Below are 16,557 nucleotides of genomic sequence, written 5' to 3' on the forward strand. Positions count from 1 at the left end.
CTTTAATGGTTCACAGGTGGAGGCCAATGGTAAGGTAACTGTGTCCTCGTTAGGGCAATTTCTTTCATCGGTGCAAACTGGGAGCTTCCACAGCACAGGGGTTGAATACTTATGCAAGCAAGATATTTCAGTTTTTTATTTTTCTTAAAAATATTTCCCAACATAAAACTAATGTCACCTTACAATAATTGATTCTGAGTTTCAGTGTTTAAAAATAAAATATCAAACAGAACGAAATTTCAATGTACCATTTGTAATTCGGTAACATGAGAGAATTGGTCAGGGGTCTGAATACTTTTGCAAGACACTGTATATATATATATATATATATATATATATATATATATATATATATATATATATATATATATATATATATAAAGCTGCTTTGCAATTTAATAAGAAATGTAATACAGTATATGCAGCACACAAGGCAAGCAACTGAATATTAACAAGTGTGGACTTACTTGATTGATGAATCCTGAGTGATGTCATTTGTAGAAAAAATATTTGGAAGATGAAGAGCCGGTTTAAAAAACCAAACTGCAAATACTCTCAATAAATCATTTCATTTTTTCTTACCATGACCAATTAAAAAGGAAATTCTGTTTTGGTCCTCCCTGTTGAAGAAGGTCCAACTCAGGCTTTGAACGACCTTTATTGTTATTTTTAATAGCAATTTTTTCCTCAATTGAAAACCCACAACATATTGTATACACAAATCAAATAAAAAAGGGAGTAGCCACATGTGACCCATAACCTCCCTGGCAACAAACACATGATGATTAAGTCTAATAATAAGCGGTAGAGGCCAGCCGCAAGCTTGCATCATATAGCCAATACAAATACAGTAAAACTTGATAGACAGAGGGTGATTGCAGGTGGAATACACACAGAATCCCACCCATTTTAAGGCTACATGTTAGCCATTAGTAATACATTAGACCTTGGGAAGCATGACATAAGGTAAGCTTTTCTTACTTTAAAAATTACATGAAGACCTGTGCTTAAGAAGGTCTTTAGCAAGTTTCATCACAACTGGATAAGCACGTGTCTAGATACTGTATAAAAAATGTGACAGACTATGTACACCCAGAATATAACACTATCCGTAAGTTTCTCATATAGGAGGCTGTGTGGTCCAGTGGTTAAATATACAGGCTTGTAACCAGGATCAAATCCTAGCTCAGCCACTCACTCATTGTGTGACCCAGAGCAAGTCATTTAACCTCCTTGTGCTCCGTCTTTCGGATGAGATTTCTGCAGCTCATGAATAGTTCACACACCCTAGTCTTGTATCTTGTGAAGCACTTTACGATGGTGGTCCACTATGAAAGGCGTTATATAACAATACAGATTATTATATACAATACAGGCACCCCCCACTGTATCTGTACCTCCTGGGATAATTAAAATATAATCCTTTACTATTTTCAGTATATGTGGTTTATGCTGGAGTTGTGAATGAACATATGTCTTGCATCAGTAAAAACAGCCTTTGGTACTTTTTTTGGTTTTCATGCTTTCAGTGCAAACCGGTACAGTGAATTGAGATAACCTTTACTAAGTTACATTTGTAACTGATGCCATACATGCTGAGGTATTTGGAACAAGATAGAGTTGTATTTTGTACTGTTAATACAGAACAAGCAGCATGTCCAAATGCCTCTTGAAATGTAAAATTCATAGAGTTTGTAAGGAACTTAAAAACGGGGGAGTAATCCAGAGCATTCAAACACAGGGTTTCCCAATCCTGGTCCTGGAAGACCCCTGTGTCTGCTGGTTTTCATTCCAACTGAGTTCTCAATTACTTAATTGAACCCTAATTGAACTATTCATTAGCTTAATTACACCTTTTTAACTGTTTTCAGCTTTTTAAATAGTTGGATATTTCTAGTTAACGATACAATTTTATAAGTAACTTGAAAATCAGCAACTTTTTAGCAGCTGAGAACAATTAAAAGTTTGATTCTAAAATCAAAAGAGTAATTTTGGACAGCTCTGAGTTAGCTTTGTTAACAGGCTCCTGTGAAAGGAGGTGGTGGGTCTCTGCAGACAAATGGAGAGTGACAAGGAACTGACACTGCACCGCTACACAATGGTACAGCACACTGGCACCTATACAGAAACTGGAGTGAAAAAAAGAAATACAAAAATGCAAAATAAGACAGTGGGAAAGCACAGCTAATGTATAAAAGTTGCCTATAGATGGTAAAGCACTACTCCCACTAAAAAGGGAGATCCCACTACAAGAACCTACACCCTCTATATTTCTGTTGGGATTAAAAAGCCTCTAAACTACTAATTATGTTAGTTCGGTTATCGCGTAATTTTCTCTCACTAACCAAACGCAGTGGTAAATGGGTTACCGGGTTGCACAGTTACAATGTACTTAATGTGTAAATCTTTTTGCAAGATAAAACCCTATCCCTAACCCTTTTCTGGTACAACTGTGTAATTACCTATATCATAAAAAAATAAAACAAATGTGCCCATTAAGTACATTGTAACTTTGCAAAATAACAACAACTTAACTAAAGTAACTACTGTCTAAATACACAATAATTAGAGACACTTAATGTAAAGTGTTACCGGCCTCTCCCAAACTGTATTTCCTAGATCGTCACACCTGATACTGTTTATTAGATGTTATATGTTAACCATGGTGAAGCACCACACACATGTAGTATAGGAATCGGAAAAACATGAACACTGCAAGATTACTGTACAAATGTATCAGGGCACAATTTACACAAGCAACAGAAACCTCAAAAGCATGCCACAGTTGTTTGTTTTGCAACTATTGCATGAAGAACTTGATAACTCTCTCAGGAAAAAAAAAGCAATTTTAACTTTCTGCTTTATATTAAAGTAAATCTTGTTTAGAGGTATCCCTGTTTTCTTTAAGTTGCAAATTGAATTGGCTTTCAGTATCTTAACTATTTTGTGCACTAGGTTTCCTAATAGAACTACCTTGCAATGATGAATTAATTAACAGGATTAGACTTAAATTAGCAGAGATATGGACTTCAAGTCCATTCAAGGCAGAGCTGTAGCTAATGTGTTGGCCCATTACTAAACCAGCTATATTCATAGTGGACAGCCAGCTATGCTTATTAAACTTCTCCCAGACTCCTATTTTTGTAAGAACCAGTGTGCCAGAAGTCATCCTCCAAACCACGAAAGCCAGTGAGGATTTCTTTTTAATTTTTAATTGCTGCCAAAGCGGATTGTTTTTTTTGTTTTTTTGCTGTGAGTTACATTATTGTCGTCAATGCCGGGCTATTAAACCCCCTGCCTTTCTAAAACAGAAGTGTCACTTTGTGGCTTTCTAAAAGAAGCAGGAATGCCTTGCTCTGCAGATTTACTGGATCACAATCGCTGTCAGTGTTATCTTTGTGAAACGCCTGGTTTTGGCAGTGGCTGGCTATTAAAGTATCAGCCGTGGGTAATTACCATGTAAATTTCACAGTGAAATGAGCTGAAGGCAGTCAGATCTGTCCAGCCTGTAACCAGGTAGCAGCTACTGCAGTGTGAAACAGGCATAAGTCAGGCTGATTAGGTCCACACAGGCACCTTAGGGCTGTGAGCCTTGTATTCCCTCCTATTCAAATTGATTTAAAGGAAAGTGAAGCTGTTCAGCTGCTGTGTGAACAGAGGGCTCCTTCTCAGCATGGTGCTCTGCATAATGGCATTCTGGGAACACATTCAAGGCCCCCGTGCAAAACCAAGTGGGGCTGAGTGTTGCAGGGGATATATTTGCAGCAAATCAAATGTGATTTTGTCTTCATTAATACCTCTAGTGATTAGCTGGGGGATTCCTCTTGAAGCATACCTTACCGAAACTCAACAGCCTCCAAAGAGGAGAGACCAGCTGCTTTGTGTTCAACACGAAGGGTGGACTGGGTCAATGGATGATTGATGTTATTTAGGCTGTGCAGTTGGTTGCACTTCTACCCTCTGGCAAGAAATAGGTCTTGCTGGATTGCCAAAGCATGGGTTGAAAAAGGCTACACTTGACAACAACAGATTTTGAGGCTACTGAATATCTAGGGTCAAATTTAATTTTTTTTTTTTCCAGTACTTGAAATATAAAATTAGAGAGACCAGTGTGTGTGTGTGTGTGTGTGTGTCTATATATATATATATATATATATATATATATATATATATATATATATATATATATATATATATATATATATATATATATATATATATATATATATCACACACTGGCAACTTTATTAGGACCTGTCTATCACCCTGGTGTGATGCATGTTCTCCTGGTATGCCCTGGGTTCCTTGATTACTCTGGAAGTTTACTTAAGCATTGCTGCGGAGCAAGTCCTCCCAACAATGTTGCACTTGTACACTGATGGGATGAATTTAAATGATGCTCTCGTTGAGGAGCCTATGCCACATTATGGCAAGGCTGAGATCAGGGAAAATAGTGGCCCAACCCTTTATCAATTACATGTTCTAATAAAGTGTTTAATAATGTAATAATGTATAAAGTATTTAGCATGCCGTCTAAAGCAATCTAACGTCATGGGTTTAGTACATATTAATGCCTAGAAGTGTTTAGGTCTCATAAACATAAACTCAGAGGACTGTGACATAACGTTCTCCAATTGCATGCCCATTGCCTTATACCTTCCTAGATTATATCAATTCTCCAAAGAATTCAAATAATCCACTCACTTAAATTGGTAGGTTTTGCTTTCAAGTAAGTAAACTTGCTGTGTTGTGTTGCTTGCAAAGATGGATTAAAGACAGTTTTCATGTCCTGTGATTATGAGATTCTCCAGCAAACAGAAACCTGTGCAGGGACATCTTGGGGCAAGAAGAACAGTTCCTCAAATGCACAACTTCCTTTTAAGAATTGGTTACATTTACCTTTAAATGTGGTTATCTCATAACCAAGAATAGGTAAAATAGTAGGAATCTCTCTGCTTTTTACTTTCATCCTTGTAAAAAAGTGGTACTTTTCTATTTAAAAAATTATTTTAAAAGGAAATACCAAAGCACTTACTATATAATAAAGTACAACTAAAGGAGAGGAGACAAAAGTCTCCCTTGCTGGTATAAAACCCTTCATCCACTGAGAAGACTACTTAAACCTGGTGCTTGTTCCATTATTGTTCCAGAATTAGCTTTTAGTGCTTAAAGCCCAGTATTACTATACTGATTTTTTTACTTTTAAGTTACCTTTTACTTCACTGTTACTGCAGTACAATGTCAATATTTAAACAGTACACCGGTCATCTTGCTCACATTAGTTTCATTTCACAAGCATGCCCTTCCCCTGCCTAGGCTCAGGGCTCCAATGCTTGACATTATTCTTGAAGTTCTACAACAGCAACTTCAAGGTACAAAAATCCTAGCTTCACCGCCATAGGAAGTGGAGAAAACCAAGTGCTCAAAGCTGAAGGACAGAAACAGAGCGTGTTAATTAGAAAGCAGCCAATACCAGAACAACACAAATGTTTAGGTTTATTTTTAGAATTAATTTGTAGCTTTTTAAAAAACGTGAGCTTCCGTAGTTTTACACAACTACTCACATTTCTTGCTTATTGGGCCTTTTTTTTTCTTTTTAATGTGGTAACAACGTGCTGCCAGAAACGGGCTTTCCGAACTCGACAGTAACGCACAAGCCAGTGTGTGACGCATTCTGTTGCCGATTCTGCTCCTTCAGTCAGTCTGTGTGTTCTTACAGTGACCCCCTCAGGTCAGTGATAGTAGCAAACAAAATTGTTGTATACTTCCACTTATAACAAAAGTCTCAAATGTCCACTTCTGACAGAAAGGCAAGTAATTTTATTTTAAAACATATCTGGTACTACTTTTGGGTAGGGTTTCATATTTAATGTAACAATGGATGTTTACTTCATATGAGCCAATTGGACATTCCACATTTGATTACATTTTAATTAACAATTTATTATAAAGTAATGTGACTGTATACCAGTGTTTTAAATTAAGAATAAAAGTCTGATTAGAAAGCAGGCCAAGTTATTTAAGTTATTTTACTATCACTGGTGACTACACACAATATAACAGAGCTTTCTCATGTGTTGGAGAAAGCACACATGCAGAGTTTGATACTCTAAACACAAGGCACAGATATTTCGGTGCTGCATCCAATGTTTTCATGAGAAACTGCACAGAGAAGCAGAAATGTATCTCCAAATATGTTCATAAATACTTATTCATTGTTGTCATGTTGACCTAACATTTAATATTGATAAAGCAGTGTGACAGAAAATGAATGAATCTTGGTTATAAATCTATAAACCTCCTGACCTGTGAGGGCGCTGTGTAAAAGGAACAGTGTGCCCTGGACTGGAAGGTCTGACAATTCATTCCAGAGAAAGGCGGAAGTCGGCCATCTAGAAAGGGGGCGGAGCCACGGTACACCAAGTCATCTCCCCAGACAGGAAACGATGTGGCAAACACAAATTGGAGGAAAAACGGTTGCACTAGCTAACCAAAGGGGTGTGGCTGACAGTACAAAAGGGGACATGGCTAAGTGATCTGTTGTGAGAGAACCACTGAAGGAGAATAAAGTAACCGTGAGTGTTTAGTGTTTGTTTGTTTTGTCGTTTCTAATTGCACTTGTTTGTTTTTATTAGACAGCTAACATGTACCGGGAGCTGTCACTTAAGGCCAGCACCAACCCAGAGAGCACTTCACAACTGTACACAAATAAATTGTATTACACCACTTGAATGTTAGCACTTACTCCAGACTTGTGATCGTGTTTGTGTGTTTGTGTGTTTTTATACTATGTTTATGATTTCGGGACTGTAACCCGTGGGTTAAAACAGTGCAACACACATTGCTGTGTATTGCCTGGGATTATTATTTACGGTCGCCACGAGCTGGAAAAAACGGAACCAAAAGAGAATTGTTTGGACCATGAACTTTGTTGTCTGACATCTGTTATGCATTACATCACTTCTACATCTGCGCACTGCAAATCGCTTTGCCACAAGCAGTCAAGTATTTCAATAGTGGTACAAGATGTTAACAGAACATGTAGGTGTTTTAATCTTTAATATATAGCATTAACAACACATTTATTATCAATGTCTACATCTAAACTAACATTTAAAAAACGGATGTTGATTAGATGTATCTGTTTTGTCTGAGGGAGGCAATCTGTAGGTGGAAAACAGTAAAGACTGCTGCATCAGCTAAAAGGAGATGCTGCTTTAAATGCCTGCACAGCAGCCCAGCTAAGAAAAGAAAAAAAAAAACCACCCAATTCTGTGTATTATATAGAAGGGCTGTTTTAAATAAACCAGCAGCTACACAGAAGCAGTCAGTGTATTATACAGTGAAGTTACCATAACGGAAAACTGTGTCTGTTTTTAATAAGACAGTCTAGTCTACGGTATAGTTTGGAATGCACTGTCAGACTCTCCCAAAACATTTCCTCTTTCTGACTGAAATAAGTTGAAGGCACGCTTCTGGCTTTGTGTCCACCAATAATGAAAGAAATGAAAAAACATGGCAGTGGATGCAACAAACAAAAATCTTTAAAATGATGACATATTACGACAGGGTTAAAAAAAAAAAAAAGGAAATATAAAACAAGTGTTTTATTTCTAATAAATAAATACAAAGGGAATTTAACAAAAAGAAGAGACTCGATGAGAGGCATATATGATCTTTTTAGCTCTAGGCACCCCCAACTAAGATTCTGTGGTTGATCACAGGTTTCAGATAACTGGCTGTCTTACCCAAGACAGTGTTTCATGTAGACTCAATGGCGTGTGTTGTTAGACAACAACAACATCATCATATTAAAAACCTCATGAGAGATGCATTTCATGGGTTTTTATTTCTCCCCCAGTTTAGAGGGGCTGGTATGCGAAGAATCCCACCCTGAAGCTCAACCAGTCTCCCCCTGGAAACCCCACAGGTTTCAATAAAGTCTGCAGATATATGCTAGCCAGATTCAAAGCATGTGTGTTACAGCTGTGTCCTGCATCCTCACTGCCACTTTGAGTCCAGGAAAGTGGTCCCATCTCTAGAATAAAGTCTCTACTTTCAGGCGAAGCTGGGACTGCACTTCTCAAAGACCCTCCTGCTGAAAGTAGTCAGTGCCACAAATGCAAATTCTCAAACTGCAAAGGATTTTAATGATAAAACAATATTATAATGAGGGGCTTATCAAAATGTACTCCAAAATCTGAATAGTATTTCAATATGTAGGTGATTTAGCAGATTGGTACCAAAACATGTGTTTAATAGGGATAAGATGTTTAGGAATTTATGGAGTTAAACAAACAAGGTTTTAAAATCTCTCTTTTTTAGGCATATGTAGCCTTTTTAAGCACCACTGCACAGAAGCAAAATAATGTCTGCATTTACTTTTTCCTCGTACCATGACTTCTTGTGGTCAATGTTCATATTCTAGCCAAAGGACCTCACTCTGGTAGACCATAAAAGCTCTGCAGTGGAGTTTTCTACAACAGCCCTATACACCGCTGCCTTCACATTGAACTGACTTGTTTCTTTTCTTTTGCTTTTGTTTTATTTTTCTGTGTGTGCTGAACAACAGTGCCCCCATTTGTGACAGAACTTAATTCTCATTTTTCAAAACAGTTGTTGTTTTTCCCCCCACAAACAATAACTTTATAAATACTCTTCAAAAAAAAAAAAAGTCCTTAAAATGGCTTTAAACCAGTTGTTTTTATTTTGTGAATAGGACCCACTGTTTCCTATAGAAAGCCTAGAACTGTGTGGGCTTGCCAGGAAGTGAACATATGGTCCAAAATGAAAACTAAAATCTAGGAAACAAAAAGATAAGCAGTAGAACAAAAAGAGAACCGTGAGAATGTATTAAAGTCTTGAATATTAAATTCTAACAAAAAAAAAAAAAAAAAAAACAACAATATTCTCTGGTGACTATTCGATGCAACCTGCCCAGACAAGACATCCCAATAATTTCTCGGTGCTGCCCCCTACAGGGCCAAAAAACTAATTCTACGTGTTTTTTTTGTTTTTTTTCTGTTTTGTTTTTTTATTGTCGGCAAAGATAACTTGCTGTGGATAAAATACCTAAATATAGTACAGAGGCCATCACTTGTTGTTCCACCTCTGTGGAAAAAGATATTAAAAAGTTGGACAAAATGTATACATATGGGAGATGTGTATAATAAAACCCTGCAGTGTCCTGCTAACCACGGTCACACTTGCCAACGTTCAGTCAAATAAAATTATGTTGTGATCATTTCCTCACAGTCCATGATGTATGGGGTCATAGCTTTGTTCTTATAAACACTTTTTATTGTTTTATCATTTAACGGTGACCCAGTTGTGTAATATCAAAAACCCCTCCAGCTTTCCCTTTGACTTATTATTCTATCCAATTAACTAGACAATGACCTTTTAGAGACAATTGCTACAGCAGGAAAGCTGCAGATGCAGTTCACTTTATTTTTTTGTTAGGATTAACATATCAAATGCTTTTTACAAAACTTTCTTACAGCACTAAGAAACTGGGTTATAAAAACAGGATAAGCATTTCTTGTTCCATCTTTTGATAACATCATATACAATATTAATGACTAATTTCACAATGGCCGTCTTTATTAAGCTTGTAGCCAAGCACCAGTCTGAGCTGAGCTTTCTTAAATGGAGGTACTCAGTTCGCCAGGGATCTTTGAAAGTAGAGTGGAAAGAGAAATTGTATTATTCTCCCGTGTCATTCATGTTATTTGGTTTCCAATTCTTATCTTTTTTTTTTTTTCAATCACATCATTAAGATTTTAAAAAGTTAGGCACATTTCACAGCCTCAAACCTAGCTGCTGTAGACTATTTCAAGAAGCCTTAGCTTTTTGTGTTATCAATGTGAAATTAAGGGTAAGAGAATGAGACCAATTTGATCACTAGTCCTGATTGAGCTTCCCTGCAGACAGTTTTGTTGTGATGGGCTTGTTGAGTTATTACGTTTCTGGAAAGATGAAAACTGACATAAGCTTTCAATACAATTCCACTACATATTTTTCGTGCCAATATGCTAATAAATTCCTTACAGTCCTAAACACAGAGAATTCATAAACTAATTACAAAAAGGCTGATTAACCATGAGCAATCAGCCTGTCATCAAAGCCCAGCCTCCTTCCTGCCGTGGCACAGTTACAATTGATTTATCACACTGACCATCGGTTTTGTATTTTCTTTTATTGTTTATCAGTATTTCTTACTAATTACAGGCGATTATCTGCTAACTGTTTCAGAAAATTCTCCTTGCCCAAAGTAATGCATCATAGCAATCATAGCTGTTTGTTTTCTTAATTAAATAGGCTTCCATCTGCAAGGCATGTTTCTGACAAACACAGAGGGCTCTGAAGGGCTATGTATCACTGGCAAGTCAAATCTTTGTTGAAAGCAGTCCAATGGTTGCTTTTTTTGTATGTAACACTCTGCGCACACTATATTAACTTAGTGTATTTTTTTACACTCCACTAGTTTAAATTATGTTAAGTGTATTCAAAATATTGAAATGTAACTTAAAGTAATCTACATGGGCAGCTATGATCTCAATTTACAGTATGACATTTGTGTAATTATATATGAATAACCAGTCATGGAAATAGGATCCTGCATTTCCTACAATAATTCTCTTCCATGTATTAGCCTATCACAAAATTTTAAAAAAGTCATTATCCTGTACATTTTAGCCATTGCTTTGCAGTTGTTTTTTTGTATACTCTCCATTTCTTTCCACCTTGCACACACAGCAAGCCTAAATGCATTACCTGTGTGTAGTGAGCACATCACTACTTACAGTACATTAGATTTGGGGAAATGATTCCATTACTATACCTACTGTAGCTTTACTGGAACATTAAAGGTGCTGAAGGAACAGAGAATAAAACAAAGCAATATAAAACAATAGCTCTCATCAGCTGTATTTTGTCATTTTCACTGCAGGAACCATTGAGTGAAAGAGAAAACCGGAAGCAGACAGTTACAACTGATCTTGAAATCTATATTAGATCGTTGTGAAACTTCTGTAAAAATACAGAAGAACACCACTAAACAAAGGTCTTAATGGTACAATAGTCAATTTCTATAGAAAGATTAGCCAGAGGACATATCGGTTTACCAGCATAGTTCATCTACATGTTGATGCAGAATCTGTTTACTTAAATAACACACAGCGTTGTGTATGCCTGTAGCAATGTTATTGTTAAAAAATAAAACACACAAACACTTAATAGGAACAAGGCCTAGCAAAATGGGTCACATTCTTAAATGGGTCACAGAATCTCAAGCAAGCATTCTATTCTAAAAGCTGTCTATTGTAAAATGTGCACATAAGTAGCGAGTGATGAGGCAGGTATTTCTTTGGCTTCTTTGTGAGCGCTTGTAAGCGAATGCCATTTGAACAATGACATGGCAAAATTCAGGAATTTAATGCCCTAGCCTTCTCGCTACACACTGAATTAAAGTCACGAATGTCAGGGAATGAAGAAAACAAATCCATCATCTTTTGTCCAGGGCAAATTCCACCATTTGACACTTAGCAACCAGGGCTTTGGGAAGCTGAGAGTTTTCTGTAGCAGGAATGCCATGGAAGTTCATATAACGAGGCAGTGGTGAATGGTTTCCAAGGCACTTCAAGGTAATGGAATTTGGAACGGAGTTGCACCAAGCTTTTAAATGCAGTAGGGATTGAAATTCACTGTCAGATATATTTAGAAGGGCGAGTACAGTGCCCTGATTTGCTATATTATATAGAGCCTTGTTCTGAAGCATGTGCAATGGAAAATTATTAGGGCTCCATATACTAACACTATACATCTACTGACAGCAACAGCTTTACCTGCAACTCAGTGAGTACTTGCTAATTTATCACTATTAAAATTGTATGACTGGAAATACCCCTTTCCCTTAATGTAACAGAACAGCATGTGGCCCGTGATTATAGCATAGCGTTGTAGTTATAGTATTGTTGCCCTAGTTTAATAGACACAAATGGAACAAAACAGGAACAAACATGTAGGGCACGAGCACCAAAATAAAGATTTAAACAAAACAAGAATATGCAGGCTGGGCATTCGCCTTCACTACTTCAAAACACAGTTACACACACCTAATCCCCTCCCACACAAATGATTTCTCCTAATTGGAGAATGGCCACACCTGTGATTGTTGGTAGGGACAAAATTAACCCCATCCCAGCCAACCTTACATTCCCACACACACTATTTAATCAGGGCTTTTGCCCTGCCACACTTCACAATAGAGCTACAGTATATTAATGTCCAAAAGCGCTCATAAGCTACTGGAAATGGTATTCATTAAAATATTCTTTCTTTTTTTATCCACCAACTTTATTTTATAACATAAATGTGTTTTCTTCTCTACTGTCAAGAAATGCATTTTACTATACTACAGTACATGCCATCATTATTTATAGTATAGATAATGCCTTATGTGGCAGGGTTCTGTGTTAGCCTTCCCATTTGAGGGGCTGGAAAATCTTTATTTTTTTATTGCTTTATCCTTGTTGTCCAAACTACTACTGGTTACTGCACACCGTTATCCAAAAACTTTGAACCTTGAAAAGTTAGTTAATAAGAGTTTTCCTTCATGATTTGGTCAATTCATATTAGATGTTAAACCCATCACTATGAATGCAGTGGACTTAACCATTTTGTTGGAAATATAATTCAAAATATGTCTCAAGTAGTTGTCTAACGTTAAAGTGTATTAACTGCATATATTATTTTAATTAACGACTGCTGTTTTTAGTATTTGCATTTCTTATATTTATAAATAGCTTGTTTTACAAATGGCTAGATTATCAATCAAGGGTTTTGGTACTGTAACTTCACCCAGAGATGCAAGTCTACTGAGCGTACACAGTACAAATGGTAGACAAGGCCTTCACATTGCTCCGGTGAACATGACTGGCAGACTGCCTGTCCTGTAGTGATAACTGCAACCAAGTATTTATCCAATCCCTGAATAATCTCCCCTGTGCAATGGGTTTGTCGTTTCAATGCTGAGAGCAGATGTTTAATGTAATCGAGTCGTCATATCAAACGACGTTTGGAAAGGTTCTGTCATTTCCCGAGGGGTGCAGACCAAATTAATACTTCATACTCTCCGTGCTGGTTTCTACCAGGACTCAATGAGAGCTGTCAGGATTCATTTAAGCACTTCTTGCTCCAATATATTTTGGGGCTATATAGGCTTGTGGCAAAGTGGTTTGCAGCATACAGGTGCAGGAGTGATGCAGTGAGTCATTAACAGACAGAAATTTGTAATCCAGTGTGAAAGGAGTTTCTTTTTATTTTATAATTTCAGGTCTGGTGACAAAATAAAGATCCCTGGCAATACACAACAATGTGTAGTGCACGGGGTAAATAAGCAAGGGTATGCAGTCCCAAATAATAAACACGCATATTTGTCCCACAATGTACAAACACGGTCACCAGTCCTGGGTGCGTGCTGTACTGCTCATGGTGGGTGATACAAGTTTATTCGTGACAAAAGTGCAGTACTGTTCCAGGTTTATGCTGACCTTTGGCGACAGCTCCCGAATGTGTTAGCCATTTACTAATAACAAACAAGAACAATTACAGATAAAACAAACAAAACACTCACGATACGTTTATCACTGGTTCACACAGTCCTTCCGGATTATATCTTTTAACCAAAGCGAAGGAACAGATTGCTTCTCTCCGTCCCCTTTTTATGCAGTCACACATGACCCCTTGGTAAAAAAGTGCAGCCACCCCTCCAATCCACGACTGCCACATCATTTCCCGTCCGGGTCGATGAGTTAATGCACCGGAGTTCCGCCCCATTTCTAAGTGCCAGTCTCCTGCTGTTCTTGGCTCCACATCCTCTTCATCAGCATTACTGTTGCTAGTATCGAAATCCTCCGAACCAACTTTGAAATCTTGGAGGATAGGCTTGAGTCTATTCTGCGTGATCAATACAATTGGACCTGAACAGATAATACTGGGTTCTGATAGAAATGTAACTCTACATTAGTCATGCTGGTGTTCACCCAGTCCGGGTGAATTATCAACACCCTTATTAATCACTGAGTGCAATACATATATAGTGGAAATAGTTCCACCATACCACAGGTCTACAGGTATTCAGATACCACACTACATTCATATATACTCTGAGCAGTAATGTTTGCCTATTTATTTTTTTCTCTCATTCTGACTATCTGAAAGCACATTTTAGGCTACCTGTCCCTTTTAAAAGTTTACAATGCCCAATTATCACACAGCTGAGGAGAACCGAAGGTTAAGTGGGCGTCCTCTAATTCCACGACTAAGCCAATACCACTTACACCACTCTGTAGTTCTGTGTCCAGATGTCCCAGCTGTTGCTCAATCTCTCTCAGTCTCGTCTTGTGCCCTCTACTCTCCTTCGTGTCCAGCAGGACCTTCTCTCCTGGCAGAGTCTCCTTACTGTCTGAATCAGCCAAGTACTCCTGAAAAAACATAAACACACACATTTATCAGTCATCAGTAGCAACCCGACCAAATGACACAGGATAATAAATGGATAAGCGCATGAATTATTCATTTGGTATAACTTACTTGTGTCTTCCTACTTCTGAAAACCAGATAATAAATAAACTTTGTAATGCTGATGTGATAGAAACAAACTGATTTGAATCATGGTATCCATCCCTGTGAAAATACTCCATTCTGCTTTTTTTATATGATAAAGCCTTTCAAAACATTTTCCAGATTAAACAATTAATGCAACAACACATCTTCTAAGTGTTGGAAATGTGAGCTTTACAATCTGTCTGTATATGCTGTATGTAATATTCAGTACTCAACCTCATGACAGCAGCAGCTTAATATCAAAACCAAAAACCTGCAATGCAGCTCAGGCACTAAAATGAGAAAACATGACATGAGCATTACTGAATATAGGAATTCATCGAAGCATTGATAGAGAGCAACCAATGACAGGAATTCTAGCAACAGCTTCAAAACTAATTGAAAAGGAAGAAAAAACATATTGGTTCTGGATGGGTAATGCAAAAAAACAAATGCAAGACCTATATTACTGCATAATAGATTTTGACCTACATTATGATCTCCCGTTGGGAGGCAGCCATATGTTCAGTAGGTATGTCACCCTAAACATCTCTCCACATATCTGGAGAACCATTTATACAATTGTTTTGAAACTTGGTATTAGCACTGTTTGGCAGAATTTATTGAAAATATCAGATTCTGGAGAAATATGTTTTTTTTTGCCTGTCCGCATATCCATCCATCTGCATGTTACAATACACAGTTGCATTCACCGGGAGAACTGCTTATCCAATTGTCATGTCACTTTGTATTATCATTATCAGATCTGGGGGCTATATTTCACTGTAAATTCCTATTTAATAGTATTCCGTACATACTGTTGATATGTGTCATGGTGATCTACTATTTTTTTATACAGACAGTTCTGTTTAGAATTTACAGCGTTAGTGACATAGCTATATTTCCTTTACAACCTAAAATATAAAGACAAACGGATGACCCCTGGGTATAACATATTTAGACCTGATGGTGTACTCTTTCTGTCAATAAAGAGTTGCTAGAGGTGCGATTGAAAAATGACTACCATCAGTTAAAAATCTAAAAAATATACTTAAATAAATCAAAGGTTACAGCTCACGAGAGTGAAGTACAAGAAATATTTTTCAGTAATATTTCCAACTCATCAGAACAGATTCCATTTCTTCAATGCAGAGCACTAAAACAGCTCCAGGAGGAGGCAGATGCAGATCTGGCATCATAATCAAACTTCACGTCCACCACAGACTTGCTATGACCATCCTGGAAGTTGTGATCAGCAATGAAACTCACTGCCGGTACAACCCTAAGATATAACCCAGTGACAGAAAGAAATGCATGTATAAAAATAGCAATCCATCCTGTAGAGACACGATGCGAGATTCCACCTCTCCTTGAGTGTCCAAATTCCACTACAAATGACCCCAGGTTACAACTTGTTATGTAAACAAGCAGCTAAAGAACCAGGCTCATGCAATGGGTCAATGGTGAAACATGGTTTACAACAGTAAAAGCGTAGCAAAGTGTAATAAAGCACAGTAAAATCATGGGAAAGCATAGGTAAGCTCTGTAAAGCCCCATAGAACTATGGTAAACTGTATTAAAATCTTAAGAAACCATGTTAAACTATGGTAAAGACACAGTATAAGCACGGGAAAACAGTAAAATGGCCATGCAAATCTGCTGTGGTAATTCTTTAAGGGGTTTTATTGTATACGTCACTTTATTTAGCAAGAGTCTAGTCACTAGTGGGATAAATGGTACCATGGCTTCCTCCCACTATTAAAACTACATAGATAACCAAAGATAATAAGGTCTTCATTGCACATTGCATTGCTTCTGTTATCTGACGATTCAATATCGAACATTGGTCCCCTATATCTATTTTGCATGTAAATAGCTAAAATGATGTTAACCCCTGACTGAGGTACAGGAACAAAAATTCTGATTATATAAAATACAATCTGCTGTCCT

At 37.3% G+C, this 16,557-nt stretch overlaps 1 protein-coding gene across 2 annotated transcripts in view; it reads right to left on the reverse strand.

Annotated features, from left to right (window-relative positions):
* The window catches only part of fsip1 (fibrous sheath interacting protein 1), a 139,964-nt gene that overhangs the window by 40,292 nt on the left and 83,115 nt on the right, over nucleotides 1–16,557 (reverse strand). Inside the window, exons 11-12 of one of the 2 annotated variants that reach the window (XM_041265196.1) lie at nucleotides 14,343–14,486; nucleotides 13,216–13,959 (exon numbers count right to left, since the gene is read on the reverse strand). In XM_041265196.1, coding sequence (XP_041121130.1) covers nucleotides 13,633–13,959; nucleotides 14,343–14,486 — 471 coding nt within the window. In that variant the 3' untranslated portion in view covers nucleotides 13,216–13,632. Of the gene's footprint in view, nucleotides 1–13,215; nucleotides 13,960–14,342; nucleotides 14,487–16,557 lie in introns of those variants that run through there. The other variant, XM_041265195.1, reaches the window with a different exon arrangement.

This window comes from Polyodon spathula, chromosome 12, assembly GCF_017654505.1.
Source record: "Polyodon spathula isolate WHYD16114869_AA chromosome 12, ASM1765450v1, whole genome shotgun sequence".
In the NCBI taxonomy this organism is placed as follows: Eukaryota; Metazoa; Chordata; class Actinopteri; order Acipenseriformes; family Polyodontidae; genus Polyodon; species Polyodon spathula.